The sequence below is a fragment of the Camellia sinensis genome, chromosome 12, assembly GCF_055761805.1.
Source record: "Camellia sinensis isolate YWXY chromosome 12, ASM5576180v1, whole genome shotgun sequence".
Taxonomy (NCBI): domain Eukaryota; kingdom Viridiplantae; phylum Streptophyta; class Magnoliopsida; order Ericales; family Theaceae; genus Camellia; species Camellia sinensis.
Window position 1 is genome coordinate 111,435,172 of NC_138972.1, and position 15,352 is coordinate 111,450,523.

Genomic DNA, 15,352 nt, shown 5'->3' on the forward strand with positions numbered 1-15,352 from the left:
TTTAAATTTGTGGCTAAAAAAGTATAAAAAGACAAAATTAGCTACATAAGTTAATATGATAAAATGTCACATTCAAATCATAATCATTATATTTTTTTTATTACAAAAATTTTATTTTTTTTATTACAAAAATTTTAAAAATCCAAAAAATAAACCAAAAGAGATTAAAAAAATCAAATTAAAAAAATCTTAATACAAAAAAACCAACTAAAAAGTCAATGCCAGACCAACACTAGAATTACACGTACCGTCCTTTCAGTGCAAGCCCGGCTCGTATTTGCCCACCCCCAAGTGGGCGGCCCCACTCAAGCGCGGTGCGCCATTCACACCACCACCGGTGTATTCACTTAATTACCACGCCCGTTTGTTCAACTTTCTTTTCCATCATTCATTCATTTGGCTCGCTTCTCGCCACTGCCGAATTTCAATCCCACAATAAAATTCTGCAATTTGATTGATGCCGACTGTCTTTGCATATAAAAACTACCCTAGATAACGAGCGATTCAAGGTTAGGGTTTTGTTGTTGAATTGCTGAGAAGATGGTACCATGGGGTGGACTCACTTGTTGTATGAGCGGAGCCGCTCTCTATCTCCTTGGCAGGAGCAGTGGAAGGTTAGGTTAATCTTCTCTCAGTACCAAATTTTATAATTTTTTTTTCCCCAATTTTGTGAATTGATTAATACTAATTTGATTATGTGTGTTCTTCAGGGATGCGGAGGCTCTCAAATCTGTCACTCGAGTTAATCAATTGAAAGATATGGGTAAAACCCTAAAACCCAATAATTATATGTTTTAAAATATTGTTTATTTTCTTGATTGTTGTTTAGACAGATAAATAGTGTGCTCGCATGTATTCTACATTTTAATTGATTTACTTGTATATCAACTAGAAGAGTTCACGTGTGTTTTCATATAATAGTATAGATTGTTATATACTAGGACGAAGAAATTATACCAAGAGAAGAAAGACAAAAAGTAGACTTAACACTTGGGCAAAAAAGGAAGATGTCCTTGCAAAATTTTTCACCCCCTCGTGGTTACTCATTTTTCTGATTAAATCCTATGTTTAGAGTAGCATTTCGCCTCTCACTCTCCAGCTTTATAGTGGTAGTGGTGATATTGTTGTCAAATTATGAATCATTTTGCTAAAATAGTGAATCGTAAGATTCACTTTATTTAGGATAATATATAATTTTACATATGTATATACATATAAAAATACACATTCATATTGTATTTCAAATGAAATAAATATCAATATAATTAAATTGTATAAATGTATGTACATAATTGATAAATATATATATATATATATATATATTAATTTTGTGAAAATGATGTTATTTTATGGATTTTCTGATAGACCTGAATTGCAGCTGAATCTCAGTGAATTTCAATGAATTGTTGTAAATTGCAATTGAACTGTACGGTTTACTCAATTTAAGATTCAACAGCACAAATTGAATTGTTTGGTTGAAACTCTTATCAAATCGTATGAATTGAATTGTGAATCGTAGGATTCTAAGAACCATGGTAGCACTATTATGTGAATGGTTATATTGCCAATGACCACACTGATGTTGTTCTTGATTGGTGAGGCATTGTGGTTCTCTAATAACTCATTGCAATTGGGCTTCTTAGGAACATCTATTTGATGTGATTTATTTTATTTTTTATTTTTTTCCTTTCTTCTTGAATGTTTGGTTAAAATTGACTAAAATATTTGCCCAAACTAGCTCTTGAATGATACTCAAATAAAATTTTCCCCTTTTCTGACCTTTCAGGACAGTTACTAGATACTGCATCGAAAATTTTACCTTTGGTTGTTACTGTTGCTGGAAGAGTTGGTTCGGATGCACCGATCAGTTGCGAGTACAGTGGTTTACGGGGTGTAATAGTGGAAGAAACAGTAAGTAGATTCACTTTTCCAGACACTAATCATGTTTTATTTTGTTGTTCGTGAACATTCTTCGAATACCTTCTGCAGGCAGAACAGCACTTTTTGAAACACAATGACGCAGGATCGTGGATACAGGATTCTGCTTTGATGCTATCCATGTGTAAAGAGGTTCCCTGGTACCTGGTGAGAAATGGTTTCCTTGCCCCTCTATCTCTTTGGGACTATAATATTGCATCTATATTGTTTATTGTCTGGAATGAACATCATTCTAGTTGAAGATGAAGTTTTACAGTCTGCAATGCACCCATTCAAGATTAGGGAGTTATTGGTGTGTGGCCATATGTTATAATCCTTATTAGTTGCTCTGTATCAGGATGATGGGACTGGTCGTGTATATGTAGTAGGGGCTCGAGGTGCTACAGGTTTGGTTTTAACAGTTGGAAGTGAAGTCTTTGAGGAGTCAGGGAGGTCTCTTGTACGTGGAACATTAGATTATCTCCAAGGTCTCAAGGTTTGTTTTGCTTGTATTTGCTCGTTACCCACACTCACACTCACACTCACACTCACACTCACACTCACATGTATGCTGTGCTTTGATAAGTACCCACATGTGTTTTAATCAAGCTTACTAAATGGTGGTTGTTTTCTAAAGATGCTTGGAGTCAAGAGAACCGAACGTGTTCTTCCAACTGGTACACCCTTGACTGTTGTTGGTGAGGTATGTTTTGCTTTCAAAATAGTTGTCTTCTTTGTTGAAAACTCATTGCTAACATTTATGGCCATGCTTTGCGACAAAAAAATGACCAACAATATTGATACATAAATGGAATGCAAATGAGTAATGATAACATCATACATGTGTCGTGGATGGTAATAAACATTCCAATTAAGGGTGGATAGCATTAAATTATTATCTGTCAAATGATCTACCATTTATGAAATAGATGGAATGTTAGCGAACAATGAATTCAATTATTGAATATTATTGAACAACAAACTAATTGTATGATGGATAGCAATACATATTCTGATTAGGGTCCAATCAAGCCACAAATAGTTATTGTTTTTTGAAATTGTTATCTATTTAATTGTAGTGCCTGATTGTATCAGTTTCATGAGATATACATATACCCCGAGGCTATGCTTGTACTTGCTAAGTTCTAAAGAATTCTGTAGGTCATATTGTTATTGGTTTTAAGTTGGATGTACGAATTACGTTGCAAACATGTTCTTATACGAAGTATCGATTTTTCTTATGTGTGCTGATGCACTAATGCAACCATCATATAGAATAGTTGTATCCAAGGTTTTGAAAACCAGACCGGGCCGGCCGGTTCAACCGGTTAAACAGTCAACCGGGTGAGGTTCTGGTCCTGTCAATCCTTTTAAACCATTCAAAGTCAAAAACCGGTATATTTAAGGAGAACCGTTTGAACCGCCGAACTGTCCGACCCGTTCACGGGTTAATCAAACCTTGTTATGATATATATATATGTATATATATATAACCAAACCAAACCAAAATCAAGCCTTAAATCTCATCAAATGGGGTCGGCTACATGAATCCTTCTTCTCCATGCGGCCCTATCAAAGGCCATTTTGTTTGTTAAATTAAGTAGATCCATATCTCTATTTACAACGCTAACCAACGTTAATTTAGGTCTATCCCGTTCCCTGACACTTCCATCTACCGTTATAGCATCGCATCTCTTTACTACTGCCTCTGTTGGTCTCCGTTGAATATGACCAAACCATCTCAATCGATTCTCTCTCAACTTATCTTCTATCGGTGCTACTTCTACTCATTTCCGAATACACTCATTCCCGAACACACTCATTCCTAATTCTGTCTTGTCTAGTCTTGCCACACATCTACCTTAGCGTTCTCATCTCAGCCATACTCATCTTATCTACATGTTGTTTCTTGGTTGCCCAACACTCCATCCTATACAACATCACTGGTCTAATAGCCGTTCTATAGAACTTACCTTTAAGTTTAGTGGGTATTCGTTTATCACACAGTACCCCAGACGCACTTCTCTACTTACACCATTCCGCCTTAATTCTATGGGCCACATCTGCATCAATCTCCCCCACTGTTGTGATAATCGATCCTAAATAATGAAAATGTTCACTCTTAGACAATTCTTGGTTCTCAATCTTCACTTCTCCTTTGCTTTCATTGTTACTGTTACTAAATTTATACTCCATATACTCTGTCTTAACTCCAAGTTTGTATTAACTCCTTCTCTAGTCTCATCCACTAACACTATATCATCTGAAAAAAGTATACACCATAGCACGTCATCCTGGATATTTTTCGTCAACTCATCCATAACTAAAACAAAAAGATAAGGACTTAAGGTAGATCCTTGGTGTAACCCTACAGTGATAGGAAATTCATTTGTCTCTCCAGTAGGCGATCTAATAATGGTCACTACCCCTTCATACATATGTCCCTAATCACATCAATGTAACCTTTTGTCACCCCTTTCTTCGCTAACACCCATTATATTATATATTGGGGCAGTTTATCATATGCTTTCTGAAGGTCGATAAACACCATATGAATATCTCTTTTCTTTTCTCTATACTTTTCTATTACTCTCTGTGGGGGCCGAATAATGGGGGTCGTAAATAGGCCGAGTATATGAACTTGGGGGACTGGGATGTATGTATAGTATTCGGCTTTATCCCACATCCAAATCATACCCTATTCGGCCGAGTAAAAAGCAATTTGCTACAAAGGAAGCCGAATGACGAACAGAAAGTGGGCCTAATCCCGAGGCCCAAGAGAGAAAGGATATAAATAGAAGAATATCAGCTAGTAAGAGATATGTGAGAACTATTGTGCTTAATTTAGAATACAAGTAAACTTGAGTGTAAAGACTGACTTGCCCGTCGGAGTGCTAATTCTGGCACCCCCGACCGGAGTGTTTATTCATTTTCAGGTGACTAGAAAATGGTCACTAGCGTCTCCCAGGATCAGAAGAGTATTTTCGAAACCACATCTCCACAATTGGCGCCGTTTGTGAGAATACTCAAATATATCCATGGCAGACGTAACAGAAGATCCTCCAATAGTCATTGATGAAACCACGCAAAGAGACGACCTCACTCCAACAAACATGCTTGGACCGGAGACTATCGCCGCAAGACTTGCCTTGAACTTCGCCTCACCCTCGACTTTAGAGCATGAGACAATGCAGGCGATCATGGAACAAGCAAAGCAAAATGAATAGAGGTTGGGGAACATGATCGCTGAGAACGAACATTTTCGTGAAGATTTGGCCTTGGAAGTGGCGAAGTCCAAACAAGCTGTACGCCTAAATCCGGAACGATCTTCGAAGGCAGGTGGTCGACAATCTCGAGCCCGACAAGACGACATTGATAGCAACTCCGACTCGTTATCCTCGGAGCCCAGGAAGAAGAGGCGACTTGAAACTACCAGTTCTTCTGAAGAAAGTCCCCGTATAAGGCACAAGCGAAGAAGGAACAGTTCGAACGAAGATCAACACGATCCCTTCGTACGACGGATTGCAAAGGCAGTGCTACCCAAGAAATTCAAAGCACCGTCATTCATCTTGTACGACGGCAAATCAGACCCCACCGACAACATCCGCCACTACAAGCAAGCCATGACATTGCATGCAGACGACGAGACCCTCTTGTGCCGAATATTTTCAAGCAGTTTGGGACCATTGGCTGTCAGGTGGTATTATAAACTGGAGCCGGCTTCGATCAAAGCCTTCTACCAATTACAGAAATCCTTCAGGGCCAGATTTATCACCAACGAGGTCCAGCCGAAATAAGCCGACTCTCTCTGGGCAATGCAAATCTTGCCAGGAGAAACAGTAAGAGCATATTCGGCGCGATATTGGGAATGCTTTAATCTTGTTGACGACGCTTGCAACGACTCCATGGCCATCACCGCCTTCAAAATGGGATTACATCCAGATAGTGCCCTCCGCAGTTCCTTGACTAGAATACCTCCCAAAACAGTCTGGGGGTTGATAAAAAAGTAGAGGAATACTGCAAAGTGGAAGATGACGCCTTGTGGGTTAAAGCTGGACACATGGCCAACAAAACGGCCCCTCATGAAATTGCTCAGCCAATAAGTTTCGTACCACCTCAGAGCCTTGAACCACGACAGCGGGCTAAACGAGACAAGAGACGGGATTCTCGCCGATCAAGCGATCAATGCTCACACCGAGCAAATGAGCAACTGCAAGTTGATAGTAGGCGCACAAAGCGCGCCGACAAGAAATATACGGAGCTGTCAGAGCCAATTAGCTCGGTTATGTCCAAAATCCAACATCTTCCGTTCTTCAAATGGCCGTCCAAAATGGTGGGACCTCTTGACACGAGAAGGCGGGACAGGCGGTGTGAATATCACAAAGATCACGGTCATGATACGGACAGTTGCTTTGCTTTGAAAGACCAACTTGAGGAATTGGTGCAAGATGGTCGGCTCCAGCAACATGTCCGAAAGAGCGCAATCAAAACAGTTGCCCTTCGGCAGGATTCACCTCCGCTCGGCGTCATTCATATGATATACAGTCTTCCAATGCCTCTTATCGTACACGCAATTCAGTCAGCCCCCCAGAAGCAACTCCCACCAACGAAACGGCCCCACGAAGCTCCGAGTATTATCTTCGACGATTCCGATCTTATTGGCATAACACTTCCCCACATTGATCCATTGGTCATTGAACTACACGTAAACCGATTTACCGTTAAATGCGTCCTCATAGACCAGGGGAGCACTTCGAAGGTTATGTATTACGAGACCTTCGTCAAACTCGACTTTAACGAATCAGACCTGTCTTCAGCTCCTTATCCATTATTCGGCTTCATCGCAAATCCAGAGTACTCGTTGGGGAAAATCACACTACCCGTTCGAGCGTGCTCCCAAACAGTGGATGTAAAATTCTTGGTCGTCAAGCTCCCTTCGCCGTATAATCTCATCATGGGGCGAACTTGGTTGCATACTATTCAGGCCGTGCCAAGCACCTATCATCAGCTGCTACGCTTCCTGACCGAACACGGCATTGAGCAAATCCGTGGTTCCTAGCAATCCGCACAAGCATGTTATCTCCTTTTTGGAAAGACACCAACGGAGTCGCAGGTCAACTCCACTGAAGTGCCGAATCGAAATAGCCTCGACGATCTCGGACGGCTCCCTAGCGAAAAGCCACGGAAGCCCTAGGCGATACCAGCAGCAGCTTGGCAAGTCGTATAATCAACGCGTTCAGCTGTGCCGTTACGCACCGGGAGAGTTGATCTTGAAGGTACCTCCGGATGACAAGAAACTGGTTGATGGAAAATTGGGTCCTAACTGAGACGGCCATTATAGGATAGATTCCACATCGACTCAGAAATATGTCAGGAAGGAGTTTGCCACGGCCCTAGAACTCGTCGCACTTGCGAAAATTCTGTCATTAAACCCGACTTCTGTAATGCAAGGATTCTTGTTGATTCGCCATGTACACATTCCACTTTTGTAATGCAAGGATTCTTGTTGAAAAGTTGTAATCCCACCCACTGCGAAATCCAGTTAAAAAGTGCTCCGACGAAAAAAGCCTTCGGATTCGGAGCCCCCTCGGCGCATGATTTCTTTGGGCCGAAAAAGCCTTCGGATTCGGAGCGCCCTTCGGGGATATCATGATTGGCCAAAAAGCTTCCGGATTTGGAGCCCTATCGGCGCACGACGTCTTTGGGCCGAAAAAGCCTCCGGATTCGGAGTGCCCTTCGTGGGTGTCACGATTGGCCAAAAAGCTTCCGGATTTGGAGCCCCCTCGGCGCATGATGTCTTTGGGCCGAAAAAGCCTCCGGATTCGGAGCGCCCTTCGTGGATATCACGATTGGCCAAAAAGCCTCCGGATTCAGAACCCTCTCGGCGCATGACGTCTTTGGGCCGAAAAAACCTCCGGATTTGGAGCGCCTTTCGTGGATATCACGATTGGCCAAAAAGCCTCCGGATTCGGAGCGCCCTTCGTGGATATCACGTTGGGCAAAATGCCTCCGGATTCAGAGCCCCATCGGCACATGACGTCTTTGGGCCGAAAAAGTCTCCGGATTCGGAGCGCCCTTCGTGGATATCACGATTGGCCATGACGTCTTTGGCCGATAAAGCCTCCAAATTCGGCTGACCAAATAGTGTCCCACCGAGCGACGCTCAAGGGCCGAGTAATATTTCGAATTCAAAAATATTTACACATCAAAGCAGGGATATGTAAGTTGAGCTGGGACAACTGCATGAACAAAGCAAAACGTGCCAACATTCGAAATAAGATGCTTAATTAAGCATATAAAAATTCAGAATGAGATACAAACTTTTAAAATAAAACATTTTATTCGATTGAACAGTAATTACAAAAACGCAATCCGCGTTTGAGCATTACAATATCTATTTTCATACGGCGTCGCCTTCGTCCTCACCCTTCTTAACTTCGAAGGCGAAAAAGGAGAAGTGGTTGCGTTGGTACAGCGGCAGCGCCGAATCAACGCCCGCTGCTCGGAGAGCATCTGCAGCTTGAAATGCTTTGATTTGACCGTGCTTAAATCCACGATGTTCACACCGGCGAAACAATCACCCTTGAGGTGGAAAGCTTTGACACCATAGACAACGTCAAGGCTAAGATCCAGGACAAGAAAGAAATTTCCCACAAAAACAGTAAAACTCAACGGTCGCGGCGCTACGTCGGCCTCATTTCTCGGCCGTGGTTACGAAGAACTTCCCTGTTGCTGTTTCTCCCTTCGGGGTGATCTGCTTCGACGACTTAGAGGCTGACGTTTTTCCCGTTCTTTGAACGCCCTACCTCTCGCACGGGTGGATTCTCTGCTGCGATTCCTTGCAGTATTAAGCTCAGCCAAAGTTCGAGCTTCTCCTCTGACATTCACACTTATCTAACCCTACGCAACAAAATCGTTTTAAATCGAGTCTGGACACAGTAAGTTACTGGTGCGAAGATTCCGAGGCGATTTATTTCTAATCCTTACAGTGACCCTGAGGTGATTTCATTAACACTGAACTCCAAAAGACGGACGCCGATCGATATTGGCCACAACCACTCCATGTGCTAATTTTCGATTTTTTGGAGTTGAAAAGGCGTAATTATCTAAACGGCAATTATAGATGGGCTGACAATCTCCGGATTCAGAGCCCCTGGTGCATGACACCTTTGGGTCGATTACGCCTCCGAATTCGGAGCCTCATCGGCGCATGATACCTTTGGGCCGATAAAAGCATTTGAATTCGGAGCCTCATCGGCGCATGACACGTATGCCAAATATATATTGAATGAAGAATGCTCATGACAAGCCGGCATATAACCGTTCGGAATTAAATGCCTAGTTGACTCGGGCCGGTCAATGTTTATACAATGAAACACATGCAAACACGTGTGTGCTGAATGCAAATTACAATGAAACATTTAAAATAAGATGTTTTATTCAATCAGGCAATAATTACATAATTACATAGTATTTTTATATGGCGTCGCCCTCATCCTCACTTTTCTCGACTTTAAAGGCGGAAAACGGAAAATGATTACGTTGGTAGAGTGGTAATGCCGAATCAATGCCCGACGCTCGGAGAGCTTCCGCGGCTTGAGATGCCTTGATCCAACCGTGCTTAAAGCCACGATTTTCACATCGGCAAACTTCTTCGGCGAGTTTCTCTTTGGTCTTCTGAATTCCGACCAGTCGGCCGTCATGGAAGCCTTTTTCATAGGCCGCGGCTTGCAGTCTTAGTCACGAACATGCTAGCTGTATTACGATCGGCGATCGCATCACTAATCAGCCTTTGAGTAACCCTCTCTTCGACAACCGGGTTGGGGTAGCTGGTTGATTGGGGCCCGGCAAACTTGATTTTCTTTAGCTCATGCTCGGCCTTCTCGGCGCGAGCTTCTAACTTCCGAATGCGTTCATCTCTCTGTTCTATGTCGTGGTGAGCTGCGCGGAGACGCATGCCGATCTCATAAGCTGTGTACAGTCCCCTCACTGCCTCGTGAATGCCTTCACGAAACACTTTGAAGTCCGGCTGACCTACCATCGACTGCTGAACTTCGGGTGGAAAAATCTGTCGAGTAAACTCGGCTGCCACATTTGGATCTCGAATGATCGAATCCGCCTCTGTCATTGGTCTATTACCCACGAAGATCGCGAAACTCAATGGGCGAGGAGTCGTGTCGGATTCCCTTCCAGGACGGGGTTGAGGAGACTTACGCTGTGGCTGTTTGTCCCTCCTGGGCGACCTACTTCGACGACGAGGAGATTGGTGTATCTCCCGATCCCTCGTAGTCCTACTGTCCGTGCGTGAAGGTTCACCGCCTCGGCTCATGGCACCTCCCAGCTCAGCTAGCGTCTTCGCTTCACCTCTGCTGTTGAAGAAAAGCTTATTTGACATTCGCACTTGCTTAATCTTCCTCAAAGAGCTGGACTGAGTTGCTGACTGATCACATAAATAGGACCCTCGTTCACGAATTACACGCCCATTTATTCATATGTATGCTGCGCCCCTGAGGCGACGTCATTAATGCCAAACGGTAGAAGCCCGATGCCGATAGATGAATGCTGCAGCCATTCCACGAACTAGGCCTATTCAGCTAACGAAGCTCGTGTACTGGCTGGGGCAAGGGCAGATTGATTAATCTGATCGGCCAAATATTTAAGCCCGATGCTGATAGATGAATGCCGCAGCCTTTCCACGAACTAGGCCTATTCGGCTAACGAAGCTCGTGCACTGGCTGGGGCAAGGGCAGATTGATTTATCTGATCGGCCAAATATTTAAGTCCGATGCTGCTAGATGAATGCCGCAGCCATTCCACGAACTAGGCCTATTCGGCTAACGAAGCTCATGCACTGGCTGGGGCAAGGGCAGATTGATTAATTTGATCGGCCAAATATTTAAGCCCGATGTCGATAGATGTATGCTGCAACCATTCCACGAACTAGGCCTATTCGGCTGCCGTTAGATTTATGTCGCAGCCATTCCACGAACTAGGCCTATTCGGCTAACGAAGCTCGTGCACTGGCTGGGGCAATGGCAGATTTATTAATCTAATCGGCCAAATATTTAAGCCCGATGTCGATTGATACTTGGTATTAAAAACAAAGTGTAGCCATCTTGCAATCAACAGCAATATCATTCATCAATAACAAAAGCTGGCACAGATAACAGCAAGGCAAAAAAGGAAATTTTCATTAGGAAATTGGGCACAAATTGTAGCCATTTTACACATGAAAATTACCAAACAAAAAGCTGTAAAAATACATTCGAAAACTCCTAAAACAGCAAGCAAAAAACAAAACAGCAAGTAAAAAAGGTGTCGCCCAAATTAATCCTTGGAGTCAGACTCCAGCGGCTCAATATCCACTTGCTCGTATGGAATTGGCATAGCCAATGTCACATTAGCAGCAGCGAGGGCTTTGAGCCAGCCGTGTTTGAATTCTTGATTTTCAAATTTGGAGACTTCGTCTACATATTCGGCAAGGGCAGCACTTTTTCCGGCCTCTAATGCCTTAGAAGCCTCCAAGTCGGCCGCTTCCTTCGCCTTCTTTACTTTCTCTAACTTAGCCTCCAGTTTGGAGACCGCCTCCTGGGTCAATTTCAGTGCCCCCTCGCTCGCGTCCGCCCTCCTCTCGGCGGCTAATCTCAGTTCCTCCGCATTCTGTGCCCTCTCCATCTCTTCTTCGGCCCGCGCGCCTTCCATCTTCACCCTTAAAGCCTCAAACTCGGCCCTACTCCTTTGGCCCTCAACTTCCGTTTGAAGACGGCCGAGTTGTTTGATGGCGTCATGATGGCGACGGCCCATCTCCATTATCCTTTTGACGGTCTGCAAAATAGGAAGTTAAGACCAAAATAGTATTTGCATAAAGTGAAAAAACAAAGTCAAGATTTATACCAAAAGTGCCGATTGCGCGGCCAATGCTATTGAAACCAGATTCGGCTCCGCCCGGAAAGCCGCCTTGTCAGCCGGCAGTGAAACGGATGTAGCCATGCTAAGCGCGACCGCTGGATCTTTAATTACCGAAGCATCAGAAGGGATCCGCGTGTTTTTTATCTTCTGTTGAATAACGAAAGGCATGATCACATCTGACTCCTCTAAATGAGGTCGTTTGTCGACGTGGTTATCTTCTGAGCTGGCCTCAACCTCTGCAGAGCGCTTCCTGGCCCTTAGTTCAGCCTCTCAATCGGCCTGAACAACCAACTCGGCCTTGGCACTTCGGTTTTCTGCCGTTCCCTCCTCAATAATAGGCAAGGAGGGCTGAGATTCGCTAACAGGCAGGGAGGGCTGAGTTTCGGTAGCAGGAGGCACTCCGGTTCAAATAGCCTCTGCCCTTTATCGTGCTGCCATCCTTTCTGCGTTCGCCTTTTTGGCAAGTTGTATGAGGCTTAACCCAGCCATATCTTCGGGGTAAGTGCCGGGAAGGTCCTCCAGACCGTGAAAAATGTCGTCGGGTGGAAGGTCATCTCGGCTCGAAGTGGACGGAGGGTCGGCTGAGTTGAGGCCGGCTTCCTCAAAGGCTAACTGCAAAGCCTCTTCTTCGGTTTCGGACTGATCGGACTCGACAACCTCAACTACTTCTGGTCGTTCTGAATTGGACCCCTCAAGACCGACTTGCCTCAAATTCTTGAAATCGGTCAGGATAAGGGCGGTAAGAAACTCCTCACCCTTCGGAACTGGGATGTTCTCTGCCGTCGAGAAGGTCGTATAGGTCGGCTCGTAGCGGAGAAGAACGTGGGCTGCCCTTCCCTGTTTTTGAAGACTCGGTCGGCCGAAATATCTGAGCACAACCTTGATTTCCGAAAGAACGGCGTCGTTGGTTGAAGTCAGGACTTTCTTCAAATTGTTCCCTGCACAAGCAAAGCCACGAGGTCTCGAAAACGAAGCTTTATGAATATAACAAAAAATAAATAAAAGAAGCTACATGGCCACTTGGTTCACCCCTTCGTCTAGGAATAGGATTGAGGCGATCATCGCCTTCGCCGAATTCCCAATTACCTTAGACAACGATCATAACATCATCGACTCGCTTTCCAGAGCTGGAAAGCATAGTCACTAGTTGATGGTCGGTGTCCTTGGCCCTAAGGAAGTAACACCCATGCCAACCAGAAGACTTGGCCAAGGCATAACAATGCCGAATAGCAGGAATGCCGAGGTTAATCCTAAGGCGATGGTTTAGTGCGATAATCCCCATTACAATTCTAAAAAAATTAACATTAGGTTGGGAAGGGATTAAACTCCAATGGCAGAGCACAGCCCTAAGGAGTGGATGAAGTGGGAATCGGACTCCACCCTCTGCGATTGATAGGAGAGGGAAAACGATCGTGGATTCATGAGGCCTCTCCATATCGAGGGTGCCGGTTGCCACGAATGACAGACGGACGTCATCAGGAATGGAAAAATGGCGTCGGAAGCCAGAAATTCGATCCGAAGGGAGATCTTTTAGGTGTTTTGCCATTTCCTACAGTTTACACGAATACTCGAAACCAAAAACAAACCAGGCAAAGAGAACTTATGAGAGACGAAGAGGATAGTGAGGGAAAGGAAGTTGCAGAGACAACGCGGAAGACAGTCCAGCGGCAAGTATCTGAAAGCGTGTGCATTTGAAAAGACGTCAAAATTTTTAAATCATAGTAAGTAGGAGAGTACAAAGGGGCGGGAAGTTGAAATGATGACCGAGAAGCGTGTGTTCAGACATTTGCCTTGGAGATGGGGTCAGTCGCCGAATTTCGGCTCTGACTTTTCAAGTTCGAAACCAAACACTCCAAGCAACTGTCATTAGTGGAATGTTTGGGGGGCAATTGTGGGGGTCGAATAATGGGGGTCGGAAATAGGCCGAGTATATGAACTTGGGGGACTGGGATGTATGTATAGTATTCAGCTTCATCCCACATCCAAATCATACCCTATTCGGCCGAGTAAAAAGTAATTTGCTACAAAGGAAGCCGAATGACAAACAGAAAGTGGGCCTAATCCCGAGGCCTAAGAGAGAAAGGATATAAATAGAAGAATATTAGCCAGTAAGAGGTATGTGAGAACTATTGTGCTTAATTTAGAATACAAGTAAACTTGAGTGTAAAGACTGATTTGCCCGTCGGAGTGCTAATTTCGGCACCTCCGACCGGAGTGTTTATTCCTTTTCAAGTGACTAGAAGAGGGTCACTAGCGTCTCCCAGGATCAGAAGAGTATTTCCGAAACCACATCTCCACACTCTCTTTAAAAGATAGATCGCTTCCATTGTTGACTTGCTAGGCATAAACCCAAATTGATTCTCTGACACCTCTGTTATATCTTGCAATCGGCGTTCTATCACCCTCTCTTACACGTTCATTATATGACACATTAGTTTGATTCCTTTATAGTTGTTGCAATTCTGGACATCTCATTTGTTCTTATAGATTGGCACTAAAATACTCTTCTTCCAATCATTTAGCATGTTTCTAGTCAATAAAATTTTGCTAAACAACCTAGTCAACCAAGCAACTCTTTTTGACCCAAACACTTCCAAGCTTCAATAGGGATATCATTTGGTCCTAAAACCTTATTTGATTTTATCTTCTTAAGTGCAATCTCTACTTCAAAGTTTCTAATCCTGCGATAGTATCCATAGTCTTGGTTTATCATATTACTGGTTATGTCTTCCCCTATTGCCGTACCTTCATGTTCCTCATTTAATAGTTTCTCAAAATAGTTCTTCCATCTTTTCTTAATCTCTTCATCCCTCACCAATACCTTAGAATTTTCACTCTTGATGCACTTAACTTGATTAAAATCTTTTATTTTCTTCTCCCGTATCTTAACAAGTTTGTATAGCCTCTTCTCTCCCTCCTTACTAGCTAGTCTAGTATATAGGTCATCATAAGCTTTCAACTTAGCCTGTCTCACTACTTTCTTGACCTCCTTATTAGCCAATCTATAGCTCTTAAGGTTTTCCTCAGTTCTATCCTTTTGTCACTTTTTAAAGCACTCTTTTTTTGCTTTAACTACCGCTTGAACCTCTTCCCTCCACTACTAAGTTTCCCTAAAGCTGGGTTTCGTTCCTTTCGACTCTCCAAGCACTTCCCTTGAAATTCTTCTCATACAATTGGCCATCGAGTTCCACATAGTGTTATCATCATCTTTCAAGTCCCAAGTACCTTCCTTATCTATTTTATTCTTAAATATTTCTAATTTATCCCCTTTTAGGTCCCACCATCTCGTCTTACGACGCCCACCATCCTTCCTAGTTCGGTATTGTCCTCTAAAACATAAATCTAGTACCAAAATCCTATGTTGAGAGATCAAGCTCTCTTTAGGAATCACCTTACAATCATTGTATTTTAGGCAGTCCATTTTTCTCACTAAGAAGTAATCTATTTGGCTCTTAACTGATCCACTCTTAAAGGTTATCAAATGCTCCTCCCTCTTCTGATACATAGTATTGGCCACCCCCAAGTC

The 15,352-nt window shown here is 43.5% G+C and overlaps 1 protein-coding gene across 8 annotated transcripts in view; it reads left to right on the top strand.

The window, feature by feature from the left end:
* Positions 1-223: 223 nt before the first annotated feature.
* LOC114290700 (E3 ubiquitin-protein ligase SP1) overlaps positions 224-15,352 on the top strand; it is a 36,480-nt gene continuing 21,351 nt past the window's right edge. For all 8 annotated transcript variants that reach the window (XM_082899582.1, XM_082899583.1, XM_082899587.1 and 5 more), the window contains exons 1-6: positions 224-614; positions 711-763; positions 1,787-1,911; positions 1,990-2,085; positions 2,276-2,413; positions 2,555-2,620. In XM_082899582.1, coding sequence (XP_082755708.1) covers positions 541-614; positions 711-763; positions 1,787-1,911; positions 1,990-2,085; positions 2,276-2,413; positions 2,555-2,620 — 552 coding nt within the window. In that variant the 5' untranslated portion in view covers positions 224-540. The remainder of the gene's footprint in view (positions 615-710; positions 764-1,786; positions 1,912-1,989; positions 2,086-2,275; positions 2,414-2,554; positions 2,621-15,352) is intronic.